At 34.9% G+C, this 23,077-nt stretch overlaps 4 protein-coding genes across 6 annotated transcripts; 2 read left to right on the top strand and 2 right to left on the bottom strand.

The window, feature by feature from the left end:
• Positions 1–66: 66 nt before the first annotated feature.
• Positions 67–1,600, bottom strand: Mtssb (mitochondrial single stranded DNA-binding protein). Of its 2 annotated transcripts, none has more exons than XM_076442897.1 (4): positions 1,446–1,600; positions 1,278–1,353; positions 638–757; positions 67–394 (listed from the first exon to the last, which is right to left on the bottom strand). In XM_076442897.1, exons 1-4 carry the CDS (start codon positions 1,455–1,457, stop codon positions 171–173), a joined length of 432 nt encoding a protein of 143 aa, XP_076299012.1. In that variant the 5' UTR covers positions 1,458–1,600; the 3' UTR covers positions 67–170. The 2 variants fall into 2 exon arrangements, with proteins under 2 accessions (XP_076299012.1, XP_076299013.1); XM_076442898.1 differs by having other exon boundaries at positions 67–376.
• Positions 1,601–2,086: 486 nt separating this feature from the next.
• On the top strand, positions 2,087–4,034 carry LOC143218008 (uncharacterized). Of its 2 annotated transcripts, XM_076442865.1 has the most exons (6): positions 2,087–2,204; positions 2,598–2,696; positions 3,038–3,299; positions 3,370–3,577; positions 3,661–3,790; positions 3,894–4,034. In XM_076442865.1, exons 1-6 carry the CDS (start codon positions 2,102–2,104, stop codon positions 3,983–3,985), a joined length of 894 nt encoding a protein of 297 aa, XP_076298980.1. In that variant the 5' UTR covers positions 2,087–2,101; the 3' UTR covers positions 3,986–4,034. The 2 variants fall into 2 exon arrangements, with proteins under 2 accessions (XP_076298980.1, XP_076298979.1); XM_076442864.1 differs by having other exon boundaries at positions 2,152–2,696.
• Stas (Transmembrane protein stas) lies at positions 3,814–6,781 on the bottom strand. Its single transcript, XM_076442879.1, has 4 exons — positions 6,633–6,781; positions 5,870–5,981; positions 5,667–5,795; positions 3,814–5,245 (listed from the first exon to the last, which is right to left on the bottom strand). The coding sequence occupies exons 1-4, from the start codon at positions 6,664–6,666 to the stop codon at positions 4,738–4,740; spliced, it is 783 nt and encodes a 260-aa protein (XP_076298994.1). The 5' UTR covers positions 6,667–6,781; the 3' UTR covers positions 3,814–4,737.
• An 822-nt stretch (positions 6,782–7,603) lies between these two features.
• Wgn (Tumor necrosis factor receptor superfamily member wengen) lies at positions 7,604–22,326 on the top strand. The gene is made up of 5 exons (XM_076442876.1): positions 7,604–7,919; positions 12,564–12,980; positions 14,644–14,821; positions 19,189–19,317; positions 19,864–22,326. The coding sequence occupies exons 2-5, from the start codon at positions 12,567–12,569 to the stop codon at positions 20,025–20,027; spliced, it is 885 nt and encodes a 294-aa protein (XP_076298991.1). The 5' UTR covers positions 7,604–7,919; positions 12,564–12,566; the 3' UTR covers positions 20,028–22,326.
• The last annotated feature ends 751 nt before the right edge of the window (positions 22,327–23,077 follow it).

Genomic DNA, 23,077 nt, shown 5'->3' with positions numbered 1-23,077 from the left:
TGAAGACAAGTTTGAAAATAGTATTTTTAATTCAACGGATAGAAGTGTATAACAGAAACAACAGTGTTAAAAGATACAAGCTCTTTATTATTTACAAACTACTCTTAAGAATACAGTACTTTAGTAAAAGAAAGAAATGCTTAGAAAATTAATGTAAAAAAGTATTTGTCTTATCGCGTCTGAAAAAATACAATTTCGTCTGCTATCACCGCCGTGCTGTATTTAGTTTGGCCTTCTGAGTCTTTGAATTCCCCATAACTGATCTTCCCCATCACCAGTATCCTCTGCCCCCTTTTCAAATAGTTTGTAACAGTCTCTCGTAGCATTGGCTTGAAAACGCATACCTTGTGCCAGTCGGTCCTTTGTACAAAGTCTCCTGCAATATTGTTTGTATCTACAAAATTTTGGAGGACTGGTGAATGAAATAGAATTCAATTTGAATATGCAATGAATATCTTATTTAGGGAGAATTTATATTAAGAGATCTTAAAGTATAAATAACATTTTTTAAATAGTTCTTTCTCTTTTCTCTTTGATATTCTAGCAGAACATAAAAGTATTTAACTACTATAATAACTAAACCATTTCCAAAGAGTAAGCTTTTTAATTGCAATTGCCATTTATTTTAATAACTCACCATTGCCATATTTGTAATTGCTGTGTGTTGCAAGGGAAAACGTGACAAGAGGGTGTTCGTCATTCCCTTTTTTCTGTGGATCGTTCCCAACTCTTCCCAACAGTGTGATCTGATTAATTGCTGTAAATTAAAAAATTTTTTAATTTGTTATAATTTGACTAATCGTAAAAGAATTTTCTACTATGTTTAAAATTAGATACATTAGCATTGCTATGGTAGAGTTTTCTTACAAGGGGACATAGAAAGCAAGTAACGTTACATGTTTTTTTATCAGCCATATTTCATAAAAATAGGCACCAATCTTGCTGAATATTTTTAAAACTACCAGAGTTAGAAGAATAATTCAAAGAGAAAAAATATTTGTATTGTTGGTAAGAAATCTAACGATGGTACCCCCTATTTCGAACATCACACTCTGTTTGTAGAATAGATAAGATTTTTTTTTAAATATTACTACGGAAATCCACTAAAAAACAATGACGTTAAAAATACGTAAACAATCTATGCTAATTTGCAATTTTCGCGAAAATTCCAATTACGCAAAATAGTCCAATGATTCTCCCAATCTACACTTCTAATTCCGAAAAATTCGAACAGTTCGTAATGTAATTGTGTATTAGTTATATTGTTAAATACTTACTTTTTTCTAATTTCACGTCTGTACACATTTGTTTACAGTTAATTCCTAAAATACTTTGCATCGTTTTCGACATAACCTAAAGTCATAAAAAACATTTCAGAGATTATATATTTACACGGCATGATTAAATTGAATTTATAGATTATCATGTGGAAGATTGTTACTTACGTTTCGAAACATTGTGAACTATAATTAATAACAGCGAAAATTGTGCAACAAAATCAACACCGCAGGGGAGCGTTCTTTGAAACACGTGTAGAATAGAAGACTTAGACGACCTCTTCAGGAATGAATGAGCACCAAGGCACCAATGAGCACTGAGCACTTTGTCTCTCTCTCTCTCTCTCTCTCTCTCTCTCTCTCTCTCTCTCTCTCTCTCTCTCTCAAACATGTTCATATTATTTGCCTAAAAACCATTGTTTTGTAATTTTCTACATCTTTCATGCTTTCTAAATTTTTTCATATTTATATCATCATTTAAAAGCAATTTTTAAAAAGATTTTCGATTTAAAATTCGTGCAGTTTCATTCTATTTACATGTAGAGACATTATATCGTACCTACCATAGTATACTCTCTGAAATTCTCTGATCGACTTCAGACGAAGCTCACAAATCGAAATACATACAGAGAATTTCGTTATTTTACACCAACAGTTCTTGTACAGAATTTATTCTCCACCTCGTTTCCTATCCCAGTCAAGCCGCGTGTGGGAGTTGATACTTCAGTTAGTATATTCAAAGCGTTTGAATCCCTGCCGCGAAAATATATATCCGCTCGTGCCATCTGGAAGCGAGAGGAATATCACACTATCTCTATAAGTCTATGGCCGTGATCCATAAACCGTACAGACTCTACATTCTACAGACTATACAGATCACGGTGTTACACAGTGTTATACCGTGGGCCAGACTGTCATTGGCACGTGGTTGTGTTGTTATCTATTCCAAAAATACATGCGCATTACGATTCGAAATAAGTATTTCAAAATTCTCGACATGTGACGATTATCTTCAATTATTGCATGTTTTAAATTTCCGTAAATGGAGTTAGAATTCATACATTTCCATCAATTATATATCATATTTACCGAGAATGGCGAATTTGAAATTGTATAAAACCAAATTGGAAGAAATACGTCAAAAAGCACGGGAAAACGATATTCCCGAGATTGAAATCGACAAAATGTTAGAAAATTCGTTTCGCATCCTTGAAATGAGAAAAACACAACGTGGCACATTCTGCTGCTCCAAAATAACAATTATAATTTTGTTAATCGTAATAGCATGTCTTATTTTTTTCGATCGACGTTTTATTTCAGTTATGATAATGCGGAATTTACAAAATTCGATTTATCCAGGCTTAAACTTGCTTCGAAAAATAGCTGTGCCTATAGTTCAGCATTATCCTTCTTTATCTGGTATGACTATATATATATATCGTAACTGTAGCAATTACTCTATAATAAATTTCTATTATGGGAATCGTTTTTCATAATGCAATTATTTTATACTGTATTTAAATTGTTTTTATTTTAAAAAAGTTTCAGACAATATTCTTCGATCTATTTAGTACAGTTTTTTTGTAACTATAATAATAATTATTTACTAATTTTCTAAAAGCCACTTTCTTGAAACAATTAATTTATATATAATTTTCGTTTCTTTTTCCAAAATGTGAAATTTTCAATTCATCAACAATATCGAATTTAAATATTATCTACACATAAGTACAGTGTATGTAAGCTTCAATTCTTTTCAGAATTTTATGATGAATGGTGCATTTTGGAAAACCCATACTTTTATGTAAACGATATAGATTGCTGGCCCTGTAGCGTAGTAAACTTTGTGCCTGATCTAACTGGCCATAGTATACCCAGGTCCTTCAATCCTGGAATGCCTTATACAAAAACTGAAAATTTCTCTGAAATTCACTTCAAACACCTGAAACAATTATTCTGGGAGAATTGTGATACATTTGAGAGAGATGCGATGAAAATATATTCCAACAATCATACTTATAAGTAATAAAATCAGTATTACTGTTAACAATCTGAGACTTATTACCTTTCTAACAAGACTATGTTATTTTAGGCATATTAGAGATGTTATGGAAAGCAAAATTGATTCATATCCATCGCATAATTTGGATGATCATGTTACGTGGAGAGTGAATCGCATGACAGCGGGAAGAGTTTTAAGAAAATTGTTTCCTGTGCCTGTCGGCACACCAACTTGGTGGGAACAGAGCACAGAAAAGTTTGTTATCATCGATGAACCGAAATCTCCACCGTATGCTTTGGTAATTTCAACATTTCGTTTGCAGAAAAAATTATTTGTTTCGTAGAATCATTTTTGCAATGAATTATATATTTTAAATGCCAGCCAAATCCTGAGTGCAGCAATGTGGTAATGAGATGCACATCTGGTGCAAGATTGATAAAGATGGTGGCAAGCCAAGAGTGCACAGAGTCATGTGCATCTTTCACGATTTTACTAACAGCTGGGAAAATATGTACGTATATTAAATCGACTAAGTAAAGTAATTTCTATCTTTATTGTTGTAATTTTCAACATTTATTTACATCCGATCAAAATTATACCTTATTCGGTTTTAGTATGGTACAATTGGTGGTATTGGCGCCCAGTTAGCCTACCCGCATCGAATTCAACTAGTACTTCCATCAATTACATAATTTCCTTTTGCTAGATATTTTACAGAAACGAAAAAATCGTTTTGTACAATTACATCGCTAAGAATTTCTCTATAAATGTATGTGTTTTTCACCTTGTTCCTCTGCTCTTATTAAGTAAAGTAAGTTTCGTAATAAATAAATGTTTCTGTGCAATATTTTATAAACAAAGATTAAATGTATAGTAAAACTTGTACAGGGTGACCCGTTTGAACCGACCTAACAGTTTCGAAAATATTCTCGTGAATCGGTTTAAACGAATCACTCTGTATAATGGCCATTTGAACGGAGTTTGTGCAGTTTTCGTAGATTCGCATCTTTCAACAAACAATCGATCCAAAAATTAAACGATGCATCATACCGATAGAAAATTATTATAGAAAAATTTAAAAGAAACGTAACAGCGTTAAATTCGTTCGGAGAATTGTAATATATAATATTATTTTTCATTTCTAATTCACAAGTCCAGCAATTGAGGGGTTCAGTAGAGCAGGAACTTATTAAACATTTTGCGTATTGTCGATAAGAGGAAAATGTAATTATATTTAAAAAGGCAAATGTGGGCAGGCTACTTTGCGTTTAAATAAAATTTCCACTGAACCTCTCAGTTATCGCTGTAAATTCCTCCATTTCAAACTTAGGAATGTCTCACAACTTTAACAATAAAACCTTGAGCCATATAAAATCAAGTCGACAACAGAATTAAGACTAAATTAAGCTTCCTTACAACGCACCACACACTCGGAATATGCAAATTCTTTCCTAGAGTTTAGTCGAACTTCTCTTGCAGTTTTTGCTTAAATAGAACAGGTACTAGTGATAGCACAGCAAACACGCACAAAATCAGAATACTATTCCATGACCAAGCATCAGTCGAAGAAGTCAGATTCTGCAGTGTTTGACCAGCTTGTATTGCTACGAAGGATGGTGGAGCCACTCCAAAGAACGTGCCTAAAATAAAAGGCGTCAGAGGCACTCCAATTATTGGGCTGGCAAGGTTGATAAACCAGTTCGGCAGCAGTGGTGTCATCCGCAAGAAGAGCATATAATTAAACAGATTATGTCTATGCTTCTTCACTGCTTGTGTCCACTCCCTTGCTTTCACAGGGAAATATTTGAAGAGTAATTTACGTCCTAACAGTGACGACAAAAGGTAGCACAGGGAAGCTCCTATCGCACTGCAACTGCACACTAAAAATAATGCTAGTGGAAATGGAAAGAGAAATCCTGAGAGGATTGATAGGAAAATGGAACCTGGAATTGCAAAGGTTTGCAAGCTGAAGCTATTATTAAGGAAATTACTGTTGAATGAGTTCAAAAAGTGAATTAAGGGGGTGTTTTCCTTTCCAGGAGTGCGGGATGCGCCTTCTCATTTCTTGATAATGCAAAGATGGGGTTTTTCGGTAGTCAAAAGCGCTAGATAAAAGATTAGTCTAAACCACTGTCTCCCTCAAAAGTCCTTCTTTTACGTTTACAAGGCGCAATTTGCATTATTCGGCAGCATGTAGCTATCATAAAGCTGCCCATGTTTTTACGCCTCGTAAACGTAAAAGTAGGTCATTTGATGGAGACAGGGGTGTAGATTGAACTTTTATCTAGCGATCTTTGCATTATTGAGAAATGAGAAGGACCATCCTGCACCCTTGCAATCCTGGAAAGGAGAATACCCCCTTAAAGCAATTATGCTTTGAAGGATACAAAATGTAGGTCGTGAAGACTCCAGCCAGCACTTGGAAATAATAGAGATCCTTGTATCGACTTAGTAGTTTGCCCAGATTTTTGGCGTCTTCAATGTGTAGTGGAAGTTTCATGTGTTGTTGCTCATCTCTGCAAAAGGAACATATACATTTAAATACGTGTCTAAGCCAAAATTACAAGATTGCTTTATGTTTGTTTCTTACTCTGTGAGCTCAGGGAAACTAGTGTACACATAGAACAAAGCTGATAACGAGGTGAGAAAGATGACTACAACTGTTAGGAGAGCTTGCCTAGTAGATTCTTGTTTTGGGGAATCTGCAAACACATATAAGCCATGGCTTAGTTGTTACAGGGTTAAAAATTGAATTACGTATTAATTAATGACAACTCAATTTAGGTTAGGATCTACGATATAATATTATTCACATTTATTTATTCAAATTTTGAGTTTCGTTCGTTGTCACAATGATACTAATTATTGTACGTAACTTTCAATGCAAATTTGTTATTAAGTGTATGTTTAGACACTGTAAAAGTGTAATGTTATGTTTTGAGGTTATGCAAGAAACTTTATTAAAGATTTCTACAATGTTTAATGAATGAAACTCGGTGATAAAATTCATTAACATTCGACGAATGTTAATCATTTCATCGTTACTAAATGAAAGCTTATATTTTTATTATTAAAATTCAACATCGGATTTGGAGGTTAGGATTTTCCGAATTTGTATTGTCATACTATCGAACGTAATTTTTAGGATACAGAGTGATAAAAAAGTATACATGTATATACAGAGGAGACGGAATTTTTTACGATGTTATCGATAATACACCGATAACATGATAATTGTTCACGGTCAAATTTCGAATATAATTTGTCGAGATAATGACAATTGCAAATCGTTCGAAAACAACAAAAGTAGACTTATTGTTGGTAGAATACATTTTAAAAAAACATCATCTTACCGGCATTTTGCCTTATTCTAGTATCCACGTTCATTCCTAGACCGTCAGTTTTCTCTCTGCAAGTAAATTACTTGAAAATTCAAGATGGCGCCAAAGTAAAAGGAACTATGCAGCTATCATTTTTTTAAAAATGACTGGGCTAGTGTTTCCACACTATCGCACACTATAAATAAATTGCATTAGTAATTTAGATAGAGACTGAATTATTTTATACAGTTATTATCATAATTATATCTTGACGCAAAAGATGTTTGTTTTTATCGTAATACAAAAATCAATTATCATAGATCTTCATGTATTGAACCAGAAAGGATATCTCAGGATATCTCTGATTGAACACAATATTGGAAGTCGATTTATTCCAACAATATTATTAGTGTTTGACGAACTTAATTGAAAGAAAAAGAGTCAAAGTGCGTACTTTAAACATTTTTCCTACTTTAATCGTGAAAACTATGCGAATGTTTTTTAGGTGGAATGATTCTGTAGATCTTGCTGAATATAATATGATATTTTTCTAATAATGTTATAAACTATCGAATGTATACAAAACATTTTTGGAAAATGCGTAACCAATATTCTAGCACGTTAAATGTTACATTACAATTGCTTCGCTCGCTTTACTTTTTTTTAACATGTTCGCAAGTGTCATCTATACAATGACTTTAATAAATCATTTAGAACGAAAAACATTCGTATAATGTTTGCGATTATATTAGAAAAAATTCTCAACGCTGAGAAAGCGACGAAAAGGTCGTTCAATATTATGATTAAATTGGTTGGACAGTGTTATCTGCAGCAGGTAGCGACGTTCGAACCCATCACTATCTTTTTTTCATTCCGCCATGTGGCTCCCTCTGCCATCTTCCGTCTCCCTCCACTCTGTGGTTTATTTTTTTGTCTCTTTCTATTCTACGCCTCTCTGTTGCTCAAGAACTTCTCCGTTTAAGATCGTGGGCGGAAATTAGAATAACCAGTCTAGCCAGTCGTGTTGCAGTCAGCGCACGGTGCAGACGTATTCACATTCGCGTGGAGATTTTTCGAAATTCCGGGTCGCTCTCTTTTTTTTCTAATTCTTTTTGCTCGCCGAACGAACAATTGTGTCGATTTTAATCCGGAGAATTGATCTGTTGTACGTTCCTCGATCAAACGAACTCGATTCCGCTCGAATGGGAGATCACAAGTTTTTGCCAGTTCGAGATCATTTTTTGCTACTCTGCCCGGTGATCGATTTTGGATACATCGATAGGATTGCGCCATGACACGTCTGAGTTTATCGAAGACAGCGTACGTATATTTGCATTCGTGCATATAATAAGTCATTAAACATATATGTAATTCTAATTATTATTTCTTGTATTCGACTGTTTACTGTCTTGTATTGCATATTTTTATTTTGATCGAATTTTTAATACTATTTTTTATACCAATTTTCATTTCTTTCGCTTTGACAATGATTTCACCGGTCTAACGTGACACTGTCAATACAGTGTTTACTACGAGTTCGTAAACTCACCAAAAGACCGGTAGGTTTACAAATTCTCGATTAACCAAATATACAAGTAATTTGGAGCATTTCGGGAATAATATAATCAGAATTGGTAATAGTTCTTGCGGTAACAAATGTTGTAGCCAGTTTCGACAACTGGTTGTTTATTATCATTATTAATAAATAGCATGGCAGACAAGGTGACCCACTGATTGCCATGGTTGATAAAGTATATTCATTGGCGTCATTTAACCATAAGTACACATTTTTACAAGTGACGTACAGATTTTTACACAATTTACAAAATAGGTTACGTGATATTATTAACTATATTTTTTATGTAAAAAATTTAAATAAAATAAGACTCATATAGATGGTCCACTAAAGTCATTCTGTTCTAAATTAATTAAATATTACTATTAAATAAATAGCATTAATTGCCTTATTATTTTGTAATTTATAATCGTCTTATAATTTCACAGATTTATTATTATCAGTATAATGAACAAAATATTATTGCAGAATAAATAATTTTTTATATAAAATGTACATTAAATAATTATAATTGCAGTTTTGATCATTACATACTATGAAACAAACAGCATGATTTTATTCACCATAATACTATATAGATTCTTTTTTATTTAAAAATACAATAAATACATGTATAATGATTAATATTAGATGCAATTGCTAAATCTAAACTGTTTCAATGAAACTGAAACCAGTCAGTGCTTCTCATTTGTTAATTTATTCTCAATTGATAAATTAAGTTTTTTGTATATCGACAATATGTGTGGACATAAAGAGGGATGTGACAAAATGAGAAACTTATGAATGGGAAAGTGACAACGAATGTGAATTTGAGGCAGGTTCGAGATAACACCTAAAATATAACGAAATGACTTTGGTTGACTTTTAAGTATGTATTCGGTGACACAGTGAGCGCATAGAATGCTAATGAGACTTATGAATGGGATAGTATGATAACGCGTTAATGGTCTCTACAAGGGAATGTGTGCGAGTACGGTAACGAAACAATTTCTATTCGTTCTGGAATGCAAAGCTTCTCATTGTACATTTTTTTTTTATTGGTGGCTTAAGTGAAACTCTCCATAGGGAGTTATGAAACTATACGTTAGGGTTAACAGAAGGCCTAATACACGTTAGACTATACATATATTATTTTGATACAGATTTATTATTATTAGAACATTATTAGAACAACAATTAAATTTTAATAAACAAAATACAGTATGTAATATCGATCTTCGGTATAACTATTTAAATAGCAAACAACATAGTTGTCGATTGTTAGCAATGTTTAATTATTCAGATATTTATTTAAACAACAAAATAAATTTTTCACAAAAGTTTTTTAACATATTAGAAACAATTTATATTCTTACAGTAGACGTATTATAAAATTATAAAATTTATAGAAAAGTCATTCTCGTTAACCGTACCACAACCGGTTTAACATTTTTTGTTTTATAATTATTCACATAAGAAAGATTGTTCCATTAGAAATTATTAAATAAATTTCTTCATTCAAGCATATTCTTATATTATTATATACTGTTGTAAAAATCGTGAGAAATCTATTATTTATCTATCTATTATTTTTAAAACACAGTACAATTCTTAAATATAATCCTGAAACAATTCTTGTTGCACATACACTCTTACGAGCAAGTGCAACAAATTTTATAAAGCGCGGGGAATCTCCCGCCATAGGCGTAGTAGACATCAAACTTTCTATTCGAGAGTGACATAATTTTAATTTCTAACGATTTCCTCTGGATTTCCACTGTCGCGGCATTATTCAAATAATTTTACCCCTACAAGTCTCATAAATAGGGCTATATTTAGAGCTGTTTTTTAGGTTACTTTGCACTAGGTTGCATTTAAATGGAGAGAATTTGTATTGTGTGGTAGATTAGATAATATTGCAGATGAAATAGAAGTTCAGATTGGAGAATAAGTTTAGCAGAGGGAAGGCTTCGGGTTTTGGAAAATGTTACAGTGGAATCACGAGCGAATCGCGGTCAATTGACTCACGTTGCTGCCATTGTAATGCGCGTGCGTACGCGCATTCGTGAAGGTGTACGCGCACGGTACGACTACGGATGTAATTACATCGCGAGCGAACCGGAAGTGGAAACGGTCTGCTCGGTTTTTGCCAGTTAAATGACTGCTTTATACGCTTGATCGTTTCGGAGAATCGCGCGACTGGAAAAGGGAGTTATTCATTCCGATCTATGCATTTTAAACGGATCTCGAAACAAAAATTTCTGTAGATCAATTTTTCTTTCACATATTTTAACTGTTAGGTATAGAAACCAGTTCTCTCTTTCCGATTAACTTCATATAATTAGTTCATCTATTACAATGTTTTCTTGCAATAATTTTAACAATTCAAAAATAGTGTATAACAATATATTTAATGCCTTTCAGTTTTGTGTTTCACGAATTTATTATTGACATAAATGCACAGAATTCATAGTGTAATTATATCCCAGATAGCTCACAACGGCTTACAAAGAAAGACTTGCATCCTAAAAACAGGTCTTTGAGACCATAAACAGTGTGGTTCTTATACATATACGTATAGCCATAATCTAGCATTAAGTATTAGCATTGGTATTATTTGTTCGAGTTAGTGTTTTTGCTTCAATTTCAAATTCAATTTCAATTTCAACTCTTGAATTTGAACATAAACTTCAATTTCAACTGCAATTTCAACTTCTCAATTCCAACTTGAATTTGAACTTCTACATCAATGTTAACTCTTGAATTTGAATATCAACTTCAATTTCGACTCTTCAATTTCAAGTCTTCAATTACAATTTCGACTCTTCAATTTCGACTGCAATTTAAACTTCAACTTCAATTTCAATTTCAACTCCAATTTCAATTTTTATTGTTATTGTAATTTTTATTATTTGTATTGTGATTTTAATTGCAATTGTTATTTTCATTACTATTTTTTATGTCAATTCCACATGCGTTCTTCTAACAAAGCTGATTTAACTTTAAAGTTGAAGCAATCTATTTTTACTCATCCTTTCTGTTATGTTCTTTTTAGTAAAGTTAAAAATATTAAAGGGTCATTGAAAACTTATTTTAAATCTATGACGATTCTAAAATGAACAATCTGTGTAACCAAACATTAACGACGAATGATATTAATTTATTGTACAATAGTTCGGGAGCGCGCGATATTGAGGCTGTTGAATAAGTGCAATGGTCTCCCAATCGCATTTCGTAGCTAGCCTTTTGCGTATTGTAAATTGCATTGCGAAAGCATTTCGTAAAAGGCGAACCGAGACAGCTGTTCATTTGAATGAAGTAGAGTCACTCGCGTGATTTCTCAATGAACGAACCATACGGTCGACACTGGCACACACCGAACTCTCGAGACATCATTCATTCGAGCCAGCGCATGTGCTTCTATACGGGAAGAACTTGGATGCCGCAATGTAACTTCAACGCTAAAAAATTGTATGGCTATCTAACTAGGCCCATTTTAATGCACCAACCCTGTGCTTTTAATATCGCTAAGTTGGTTATTTTAACCCTCGCAAGGTAAACAAATGAATTTCATAAATAGCTTCGTTTTTAATATAGCCGGATAAGATAGTCAAAAATGCCCTTGAACCGAATTTTATCGACGATGTGCCATTTGATAGGGCACCAAGAAAAAACTTACTGTGCAAACTTTAACCCTGTATCTCGATCGGGAGGGTAGTTATGGGGTAAATTCGAAAAATCAGTTTTTGGCCTATTTTCTCTATTTAATGACGTTTAGAAATTGTGAGAAAAATCTGACACTTGTCAAAAACCCAAATACATACGTTGCAATTGGTTTCAGATTTTTAAAGTGAAAATCCTGCTTGTAAAAAATCAAAAACCTCTAAAAAATCGAAAAATGCATATTTCACATGGAAGTTCTAGGGTGACAACATTTATGTTTATACAGTAACGACATATTGTTATAGGTATTGTTCATGAATTTTTCCAGATTTTTTGGTTTGGTGCGCCGTTGTTAAAAAAAAAATAAAAACCGATTTTTTCGACGTTTTTTTCGCGCAGAACTAAGCTAACCTTACAATTGTTACGTTCTATTTGTTCTGTAAGTCTATCAGGCACTAAATAACGAATAAGGGATAAAGAATAACACAGGATAAAAAGCAAACAAACAGATTGAATTTTATTCATATAAAAATTCATTTCAAAAATCTGACGCTGGCCGCTTTGAGAGCCCACTTTACCTTGCCAAGGTTAAAATCATAAAAATGTTATTCTTTTTGGAAGGGTGCACGAATACGTTTGTCCGGTATTGCATATTTAAACTGGCAATGTAAGTCGAGTCACATTGAACGCGGGGGCGCAAGAGGTTAATTATACGAGTCAACTAACGAGACGGAAAACTGTTTCAGGTGATGCCACGGGAGCCCAACCGGGTGTACCTGTCGACCGCGTTACTGATACTGGTCGGTCTCCATAAAACTGGCAGTTCTACGTCCTCCCCTCAACATCCGGTTTGCAAGCCGGGTCTCGAATTCTGGTCATCTGAGCGTGGCACCTGTTGGCCCTGCACCAGATGCGCCCCTGAGTTCACGCTGAGCCCGTGCGCCATCTACAAGGATGCGATTTGCGGCCCACTTTCGGCCCTCGAGCTCGACTGGTCCATCCTCACGACGAGGAACCGACCGGAAACGGGCCAACGGAGGCTCGAGGCTGTCACCTCGAAGATGCTATGGCGGTTTCCAGACCTGGACCCGCAGCAGGTCCGGAAACAGCCCGGGGACCTAGCTAATCTCGAGAAAAGCGTCGAGGTGGACACAGCTGACCAGGTAATTGGCGGCCATCTAGAAAATATTAGGTGTAGAAATTAATTCGGTGCCTTATAATTAAATTATTTATTACCCTGGCTTGAATGACAATAATCGCCCGCCATTTTGTAACGTTTCAGTACCGATACTTACAGTTATGAAATATTTTAGATCTAGTCAAAACAAAAACTATTAGTAAGCAAGATGGCGCACAGTGGTCCGGATCGAAAAAGTTGGTGTCATTTTGTTATAACAAGAAATCGATTTTGCAAAATCCTGAGGTCGTAGACAAATTTTGACACCAGATTTGAAATCAACGTGAAAAAATCTACAGGAAATGATATATAGCATGTTAGAAAAAAATTTTCCGCGCGTGGTACTGGAGAAACCACATTTTCTTGAAATTCTACATGTTCAACGAATTTTCTCAACGTTAAAAAACGTTCGTACCATAATGTTCCTATTTTTCCCATATTCTGCAAAGTTTCAGCTTTAATTTAAAAAAAATTTCATCGCTCTACCTCATTGCTATCGAAAGTTCTTTGATTTTGAATCGAATTTGGTCCAAATATTCAGAGATGTCGGGCAGCCGTTGTACGTGGCGCGCTAATTTCAGCGAAGCACTAACTTCAAACACAGCTGCCATAGGTAAAAAATGGTCGCTGCTTCAATCCGACGTTCGGATCATGGTATTACGATCATTTCTCGCCGAGATACAGTCAGTTAAAGGAAAAATGGAAATTGTGCATTTGTTAAGCATATTTTCAGAAACACCTGGTATATCGAAATGTTAATGAAATTGAAAAAACAAAGAAGTGTCTTGAAGAGAAAGAAACGCTCTTTCTATCGCTTTTTTGCACAAGATTCTACGATAATTTTTTCGCTTTCTGGAGCCAGTTAAAGGTAAAAAGCCCATATTTACATCAATGTTGAATAACTCGAATAAAAGAAATTGCACAATTTTCAACAACCACACAATTTACACAGGAAAGATAGCCCTTCCAGATGATATTAACGCGATTTATCAAAAAAATTTGTTGCTCCCCGTGTTATGTTCCAAAGTTGCACAAAATTTTTGTTAACCGTCAATGTTGTCTTCATCTCGCTATAACATTGTAAAAAACCGATATAGCAACAATTTGAAACAGAGCATCTGAAACTAGAGGTTTCAGGCTTTCAAACCATTGTTCAACGATATCGATACAGCAATTTTTCGGGTTCGCAGAAGTGATCCCTTAATTCTTTTGAGGAGTGTATTATTATTTCACATAATGTATTCTAAAATATTCTTCCATCTCTAAGTTTGATAACCGATTACACTAAAAATACAAAAATCATTCTGAACCTACCAGTGAAAATAAAAGATTGAACTGAAAAAGCATAAAACAGCATTATACTTATATAAATACAACTTTAACTTCGAGTACCCGAATATTTCGTGACCCGAAATCGCGGGTACCCGAACATTGTAAACTTTCGGGATCCGGATCCAACCCGACTCGACTCGAGGCTCGGGTACCCGCACACCCCTAATGATTACATTATAAATAAATACTAAATTTGTTTTAAAAAGGCACCGAATTAATTTCTACACCTAATAGCTGAATTCTGATCAGCTGACCCTCTCGTTACCGTCAGTGTAGTATTCAATCTCGTGTAAATATTTTTTTTTCGTTTGATGCAGAGGATCAGTGAGTCTCTTACGCGAAGATCATCTTCTGAAGGGAAGATTCTATGGGATTGGCAAACTGCAGCATTGATCCTTGCAGTCTGCGCGTGCATCTTATTCTTCTTAGTCGCAGGATGCTCGGCTTTGGTCTACACAAGGCAGTGGCGACGCATGAAGAAGAATTTCGAGCCCGGTAAGCGAATAGAATTTTTAACCGATCTTACTAAGATAAATATATTAACATGAAGAACCTGACGGTGGAAACTAAACTACGGATCTTTTTATGCATTTTTGAGGAAATTGGCTGAGCGAAATATAAAACAGTAAAAGATTTAAAAAATTCGAGAATGTTGTAATGTTGCTTTTAATGTAGCAAAGTCGTTAAGGGATAAAATCAATTCTTATGTTATTCCTGCTTCCTGCGATCAATGCAAAACATTTTTATTTTGCATAAAGATTCGCAGTCTAGTGGAAACAAATATTTTTTATACAACATAGCATAGTTCGATATAAACGTGCTCTTCAGGAATTATTTCTGAGGCACACATACTTCGTTGACATTTTGTGGATACGGGCTTTTGGAGTACATAGATTGGACAGTATTTAAGAATTTTATTCACTATAGAGAAAATCTACAACTAATCGTAATAATTTTTTTATGTAAAGTAATGGAGCCCTGGAGAAATGGTCGAGAAGCTCCACTATTCCTTATCCCAGCTTGAAACAACAAAAGCGGAGCCAGTGCGTTCTGCGATTTCGCGAAATCCGATCCCGTGGGATCGATAAGTCGATCGTGGAGGGGGATACGCAGTCCTTTAAAATGCGAGGCGGATTTTCTTCATTAGAGGGCCGCTCACGACCTCTGCTCACCTTGGCTCGATCTATCACGCCCGGATATGACGTCTCGGGTTTCGATGCTTCTCGTTTCTTTCGCGATGCCTCGTTCCGCGTTTTCTTTGTGCTCGCAGTCTCCTGCCGATTGTTTATTCATCCATTCAATTTATTCATTAAACCATTTCCCTACAATTTACAAAAGTTGAATCTAATGAATTTGAGTTTGCTAATTTCTTATGCAGTGTGAATAATCTTGAACATTTCCTCAGCCTCAGCCCTCGCAGTACGACGATAAAAATATGCGCTCCCATTTAGAACATCATCGAAAACGTTGTATGTCAGCGAATGTGACGTTAAAAAAGAATTTTCGTTTGCAATATAATATTCACCTGCTCGAAGCTAATGTATATAATATGTTCCTTCTATTATAAATGATAAACGAAATGTAACATTTGCTTCGAGTAGATGAATTTTATATTGCAAACGAAAATTCTTTTTTAACGTCACATTTGCTGACATACAACGTTTTCGATGATGTTCTAAATGGGAGCGCATATTTTTATCGTCGTACTGCGAGGGCTGAGGCTAAGAGCAATCCAACGACCTATAATATTGTGACCTTTGAGGATCATTTGAAAAGATCTCTGCCACTCAAGGTCACGTGAAAGTTCTGTTGTTACACAGTAAGGAGCATAACTAATGCAACACACTTTAAATCAGAATAACTTTTTTATGAATGGGCCAAACGACTTGAATTTCACTGTAAGGCTAGAAGAATTAGTTTAGTAAATGACGTCTAAAAAATATTTTGAAAAAATGCATTTGGTCGGAATTGCGAAGAAAAATAGTAAAAAGTGATTATTACTAATTTTTTAGCTGGGCCAATAACGAAAATTTAAAAGATGTGTTGGGAAAGAACGAGAAACAGTTCATAGCATTTCACATACGCTCTCCTTCTTTGCGTCCCAAATTTTGATCGTTCATTATTTTTTCTGTGTTTTTCTATGATTCTATCATTGAAACAATTGGCTTGTGATAGCTAAAATACATGTATAATATGAATATTCCTGATTCAATTTTGTCTAAATGTCTTGCAAATACTGCATCGAGAGTTGTCCCTGATCTAGTCGTCGCGCTTCATTAGGATTATTTACCATTTCCAATCTTAATGTACTTCTAAACATTACTAGACTGCAAGAAGTTTTACTTCTGCCGCGCGTGGTTTCCCACGCGTATGTTTTTTTGCTTACCTGACAACTGTCAAAATTTTTCAGGTCAGTTTAGAACAAGGGTTTGGATAATTGTTTATAAATCTTTCAGTCGGAACAAAATCCGATGAGAAACTGCATGTGAAAGTAGCTGGAGGTTGATACTATGTTATCCAATTCCAAATGTTCACAAATTAACTCTGGTTAATTAGTTATTAACAATCGTTGCGCGGGCTGATTGTTTCGGAAGTTCCCATAATGCGTAAGACAAGGAGGGTCGCACTGTGCGACAAGGAAAAACATACATAACATACCACTTCTCTAAAATTTGTTAATAACTAACAATTTAAGCATCAAACCTGCATAAAACTGAAATGGGAATGTAGCCAAGGGTTCATTTTACATTCTACAATCTTAAAAGTTCACCAATGAAGTCTTTAAAGTTAGTAAATTAATTATGAGAAGTTACTTGTCAAACTGTTCGAGGTTATTCGCGAAATTTCGTCACTTCCGTATCGCTAGAAAATTGTAGCTCCCTCAGCAAAGAAATTTCACTTCAAAATTATTTAACAATATTGAAATGCTCGACGAGTGCTCCGTTTTGATAGACAGTTGGAAGAAGTGCGTTCCGAATTACCGTGTACCAGCAAGAACTGTTTTCTTGGTTCCAAGATGTTGTAATTCTAGGGGAGAAATCTGGGGAAAAGCGGGATTAGATAGTGCGAAATTGTATTTAATTGATGTCCCGGCTGAAACGAAGAGGCATTGTCGGCGTGCCCACTAACGGATTGGTAATACAAGCGAATGATCGCGCATTCGGTACCGTTTCACCGCTGGCCATGCTTACTAAAGGGGACTCCTGTTAGGGCCCATTACCTGATCCCACTGCCAATGCTGTCAGCCACCGCTGAGAACCATTCGTCAACCTTCCCTTTATTCCTATCCTCACAGAACTCCTTTTATTATCGGTCTACTACAATCCAACAGCATTTTTCTATCTCAAAAATTGTTTTTACATATACTGCAAAAATTAAACAAATAACTCAATTTGTTGCTTTTATCAAAGACAATATTACGGCAATGTTACTAACAAAAAGACGATCTGAAGAAAATAATCAAGTACCTTGACTTTTATTTGAAAAAATATATTCCGAGAAGAACTTCGACACATCATTCATTGTAGCCAATGAAAATATCTTGTTACTTAATGATTTTTAGCCATAAGTGGCTCAGTAATTTGTTGTAAACACGATACATTCATTAACGTACTACAAAAATAGATGAAATATAGAAAATATTTTTCAAAATTTCGAGATCATTCTGTTTGCTTTAAGCGAAATATATTTCGAATATATTTAAAATACTTGATATTTAATAGAAAATGCTTAATGTATAAAATATATTTGTAACATATGTTGCCAAAAACAAATATCAATAACGTAAAGATTCGCAATAAATGACTTTGAGAAAAATGTCGTTTGTTACCATTGCAGAGTAATAAATACGACAATGAACAACAGTCTAGAATTTTATTGAATCATTACATTTCTTTTTATCTTACAAATGAGAAGTACATTAAAAATGTTTGAAGTGAGTAAATTTTATAATAAGTGTGTAAATTTTGTAATATCGTTGGCGAGTCTAGAATTTTATTTAATTTATGACATTTCTTTTTATCTTACAAATTTGTACATTAAAAATGTTTAAAGTGTGTAAATTTTGTAATATCATTGGCGAGTATAAAATTAAATAATTTTTATTAATAAAATGATGGGGACAGAGAACAGTAATTGAAAAATGATATAAATATTTTTTTGGGGACGATTGTACGATTCAAAATCTGTTTTGGCAACGGAAAGTGCTGTCGTTCGGTGGATTTTCTTCTGCAACAGGGAACGAGAAGAAAGCCAAGCCTCAGACTGGAGCGAGGCTATCGCTAGATTCATCTCATGGGGCCTTGAGAAAGCAGAACCGCATTCCGTAGCTGTTCAACTCGCATTCCACCCTCGATAGGTCGTAGACACCATCCTTCCACGCTCCGGAGCCAAATTGACAATCAAAAATAACCAATTCTGAACCCTCCTATACCAATCATGTTTCCTAAATTTTTCTCAAGAAAGATTATCGTCTATAAAATTACACAATATTGTTTATAAAATGTGTCTTACCCTTTCCCAGCTTTTTCTGTCATTTACCTACTTCAAACTCACGATTTAAAAAAAAATAATAACACAATGTTTCAGAATGAATATTAAACAATAATTATTTAAATAGCATTTACGTTATTTACGTAATGGTTATTGTGTAATTGTAGTATGTACTTGTACTACGTATTGTACTATGTAATTGTACTTGTACTGTGTAATTGTATTTATGTGTGTGCGTGCATAAGTTAATTATTCAGAATATTATGCAGGCAATGCATTAGCATTATGTCGGTAATGAAGATTTACGTGTGCCCCTAAAAGAAAATTCTTTTGTCCCAAAACTGACAGAGAGATTTTATCTTGGTTTACAGTGGGTCTAGAAGAGATCTCGGCGCGACTGAATTTAATGGTGAAGGCAGAGCTAGCCGAGCTGGTTGCCAGCGCACCTGTGCACGCTGCTGATCCCGAGAGGAGGTGTCAATATTTGGAGAAGCTCTTAGGTAAAAAAGCATCTCTCCTTCGAGGATTTCTCTATCCAATTTTTATCAAATTTCCCATCGTTTTCACAACCCTTCAATCTTTCAAAGACACCAAACAATATAAATTAATAAACGTTGCATTCAATAAAAATATAGTCAACCAAACTCCTCTATTTTAAGGGATTTATACAGTTACAGAAAACTGTGAAAGTGGTATAGTGCTCCTCAGTTAAACTAAAACATACACTGATCGATCATTTTTAATCATAAGTGGCTTAGTACAAATCTATACTTTATAGGAAATACTGATTTGTTGAGGAATATAATTTTGATATTTACACGTCGCACAGTGGATCAGAATCTTTCAATATTTAAAAAAGGAACTTTTCAGACGGTCTGTATATCGGTAACAAATTAAAAAAAATTCAAATGGCATTGATTCGTTGATGCTATAAATGTAGTAGAATATCTATGTATAGTAGTAGAATATCTATAATAGTAGAATATTTGCTATCGGCGTTTCTGTGCCTCTGTGGGTCGTGCCCTAATTTCGATGTTTTTTTCCAGACCGGAAGAGGGAAGCGCCCATGATGGTCAGCTGGCCGGAAGTCAGCGGGAACCTCTACATAGAGGAGGGCGAGTCTACAAAGGGTAAGACCCTTCAGATCGCCAGGATCCATCGCAGCATTGAGACAATGTTGAACCAGAAGAAAAATCCGGACGAGCAATGATACAATGGGACTGATCGACCTAATCGCCTTCTATAAGAGGGCGTCGAATTGCAAATTGAACCGGCGATTATTTGTATTTATAATTCTATTTATATGACTGCGGCGAGGGACGAACGAATTCACTGTATTGGGTTGCAGAAATACTGTGAAATGCGGTTGCAGAAATACATTTCTTGACAATTACAGTTCTCTCTGCGTAGCGTCGCGCGATTGGTGGGGGACAGATCGAGACGCTATGAGATAGTGGGAGGGGCTAGAGACTCGTCACGTGGAACTTAGAAGGCGCGACTCGAAGAGACAGAAGAATACCATTGGTTGGCCAAGTGGTGGGGAATAATGAGAACAGGGGAAGTGGAAAGTAATCGGAATAGGACGCAAACGAGGGTAACTTCTATATTTCTCTAAATGTCTAAAACAGTGCTCGGATTTACTTACTCGCAACGGCCAAGTTTCGAAGGCTACGCCCCCTCGACCCGGCCCCGCGTCTCGCTCCTCTTAGCGGCCCAAGTTCTCCTAGCCGCCACGATTAGCGAGTATGGAACCAGTGCTTCGATTGTGCACACCTTTTCTCGCGCATGCGCGGCGATTTCAGCCTCAGTAACGTAAGCTTCTCGATAAAATGATTTGATTCTGAAAAATGAATGTATAACAAGTGTATTTGTATATATTTTGTAATTCGTAGGACACGTCCTGGAGTCTTTTTGTCCGGTAAGATTATTTCAGTACATTCCCGCCCATATAGCTGTGTCGGGGCTTTGGCCGCTGTGCTACCCAATAGTAGGTACGTTACTGTTTTCTCGTGCATGCGCCACGGGGAGCGAGACGCACGGCCGGGTCGAGGGGGCGTAGTCTTCGAAACTCGGCCGTCGCGAGTAAGTAAATCCGGGCGCTGGCCTAAAATGATGCTAGATTTTTTTATGTTAAAATGAATGAAGTTATGAAATGCTTAAATTATTAGACTGCGGATTTTATTAATTTATGATCGAATCGAGTAGATTAAATCAAGTGAGAGACTCTGAAAATATTTGAAAAAATTAAAAAATACTGTTGCGTTGTATTGAACTCGTTCAGATTATTATGAAAATCTTGATGTCTGTATGTTTCCTATGTCTTGAAATGAATGCAGACAATTTTTATTCGACATAAAAATCTGCAGTCTAATAATTACAGTTCTTCGTTCGTTAGCGTCGCGCGATTTAGGGAAGGGGTGAAACGCTATGCCGTAATTGAATATTTAGTCAACATTTTCTATTGGTTGGCAGTTCTAAGAACTTGTCAAGAGGGAACAAGACCGTCACGTGGTGAAGGAAACGGAGGAGTGCCATTGGCGGGTGTTGAGAATGGGACGTTATAGGGGGAAACTGTAGTATCAACATTAGGATTATCTAAAATGAGGGAACAAATTGAAATTAATACAGGAAATGTTTTTTATAGCAGCTAGCATGTTAGAAGAAAGAAATGGTTCAAATTAAGAATTACACTTTCATGAATGCATTGTTCCTCGAGCATCAATATTATAGAAACGAAACGCCGAAAGGTACAAAACTATTATCGGTAAACGTACATGCGATATTTTGTATTATTTTTTACTAATTTAATGACTTATACAGAGTGAGACAATTGAAAATGAACGAACCTAATTGTCCATTGTGTTTTAAACCGTTTAAAAAACGATTCACTGTCATCTCGACTTCGAAATTCCATGAACCATTGCATTTATCTTTTAGTACGGTGATAAATTTAATATACAGGGTGGTCCAAAAATCTAGATTTTTCGAGGATGACTGTTAGTGGGGCACTCCAAATTTTTTGGGTGACTTCAGACTTCAGAATATTAAAAAATGAGTCATTGTATTTATCTTTACGTATAATAACAAATTTAATATACATGGTGATCCAAACAAACTGATGAAAATTACAAAAGAAGGTGAACTGCCTATAGGAGGATTTTCTGATGATTTTCTGATGACTTTCTGATGACTTTCAAAAATTATAAAATGATTACCATCGTGCACTTTATGACAAAGAAATTAGCCTAATATTTTTAAAAAACCATAGGCATTTACTTTCTATTTAATTATTTCATTCTGTATAGTTGCTTTGTTTTATTACGTAAGTGCATGAGAATAAGGAAAACAATGAAGCCTATGGGGTCCCGTAGCTCGACTGAACAATCGAGCGACGTGTCCGACCCAGCCAAACGATTATTATTTATTTCTTCCGTCTAGTTTTAGAAACTGCCATTTTCTTTTGTATTGTAATATAGAACGTGCCGAATAAATTAATGTCAATATTACAATATCGATCGGTGAGTGAAATGAGAAGACGTTTAATTGTTTAAATCGCTAGATTTAATTGCCTTAGAGGTACAGTTTATGGTTTATATTAAAATAATTAACGTAACAACACGCAATCTCTCAGAAAAATATTCTCATTCACGCGAACTCGCACTTTCATCGTTCCTTTTCCTTTTGTTGCTTTTGTTATTTAATTCTAAAGCTCGAACGTGTTCTTGAACTGCGAACGAGGTGTGAGACAGACCCGCCATCTTGTAGAGATTAGTTATAAATTATAACTTATAATAGATAAACTCGGTACGTTTCTTGATTTTTTAAAATTATAATATTCGCTATTAATACTAATCATTCTAAAGAGAACAAATTAATTTTGATGTTAGAAGAGTACCACGGTTGTCCACTTTCTGTTTTTTTTTAAAATTCATTTTAAAAAGTCTGCATTTCTTTCCAAATCCACTAAAATAAATTTTAAATGATATAGGAATTAATTGGCGAACATTATGTCTAGTTCACACGTCGTCCGTGGTTAAGCTTGGTCTAACGATACCGAAAATACTGTTTTATTGTTTTTTTTTCGTCTTCTTTTATCGCTACGGTACCTGTCTTATCACGTATTCGAAAATATCACTATAACATGGCGCGTGGTATGGTTTTCGTCGCATCGATTTTCTTCGATTAACAAATCAGTATTTTTCATGAAAATTTAATTCCTCTTTCGATACAAAACAATCAAAAATTAATCGATATAATATA

Source organism: Lasioglossum baleicum, chromosome 18 (genome assembly GCF_051020765.1).
Source record: "Lasioglossum baleicum chromosome 18, iyLasBale1, whole genome shotgun sequence".
In the NCBI taxonomy this organism is placed as follows: Eukaryota; Metazoa; Arthropoda; class Insecta; order Hymenoptera; family Halictidae; genus Lasioglossum; species Lasioglossum baleicum.
The sequence above is the reverse complement of the archived record's forward strand: the minus strand, read 5'-3'. Positions and strand labels throughout refer to the sequence as shown.

Coding starts and splice junctions, on each gene's coding strand:
- Mtssb (XM_076442897.1), bottom strand. Junction 758..1,277: donor AGACGTGAAATTAGAAAAAA/GTAAGTATTTAA, acceptor TTTAATTTACAG/CAATTAATCAGATCACACTG. Junction 395..637: donor CAATTACAAATATGGCAATG/GTGAGTTATTAA, acceptor AAAATTTTGTAG/ATACAAACAATATTGCAGGA.
- LOC143218008 (XM_076442864.1), top strand. CDS start 2,372: ATGGCGAATTTGAAATTGTATAAAACCAAATTGGAAGAAATACGTCAA. Junction 3,578..3,660: donor AATCTCCACCGTATGCTTTG/GTAATTTCAACA, acceptor TTTAAATGCCAG/CCAAATCCTGAGTGCAGCAA. Junction 3,791..3,893: donor ACTAACAGCTGGGAAAATAT/GTACGTATATTA, acceptor ATTCGGTTTTAG/TATGGTACAATTGGTGGTAT.
- Stas (XM_076442879.1), bottom strand. CDS start 6,666: ATGAACGTGGATACTAGAATAAGGCAAAATGCCG. Junction 5,796..5,869: donor AGTTTCCCTGAGCTCACAGA/GTAAGAAACAAA, acceptor TTCCTTTTGCAG/AGATGAGCAACAACACATGA. Junction 5,246..5,666: donor GTCTTCACGACCTACATTTT/GTATCCTTCAAA, acceptor TAATAGCTTCAG/CTTGCAAACCTTTGCAATTC.
- Wgn (XM_076442876.1), top strand. CDS start 12,567: ATGCCACGGGAGCCCAACCGGGTGTACCTGTCGACCGCGTTACTGATA. Junction 14,822..19,188: donor GAAGAAGAATTTCGAGCCCG/GTAAGCGAATAG, acceptor CTTGGTTTACAG/TGGGTCTAGAAGAGATCTCG. Junction 19,318..19,863: donor ATATTTGGAGAAGCTCTTAG/GTAAAAAAGCAT, acceptor GTTTTTTTCCAG/ACCGGAAGAGGGAAGCGCCC.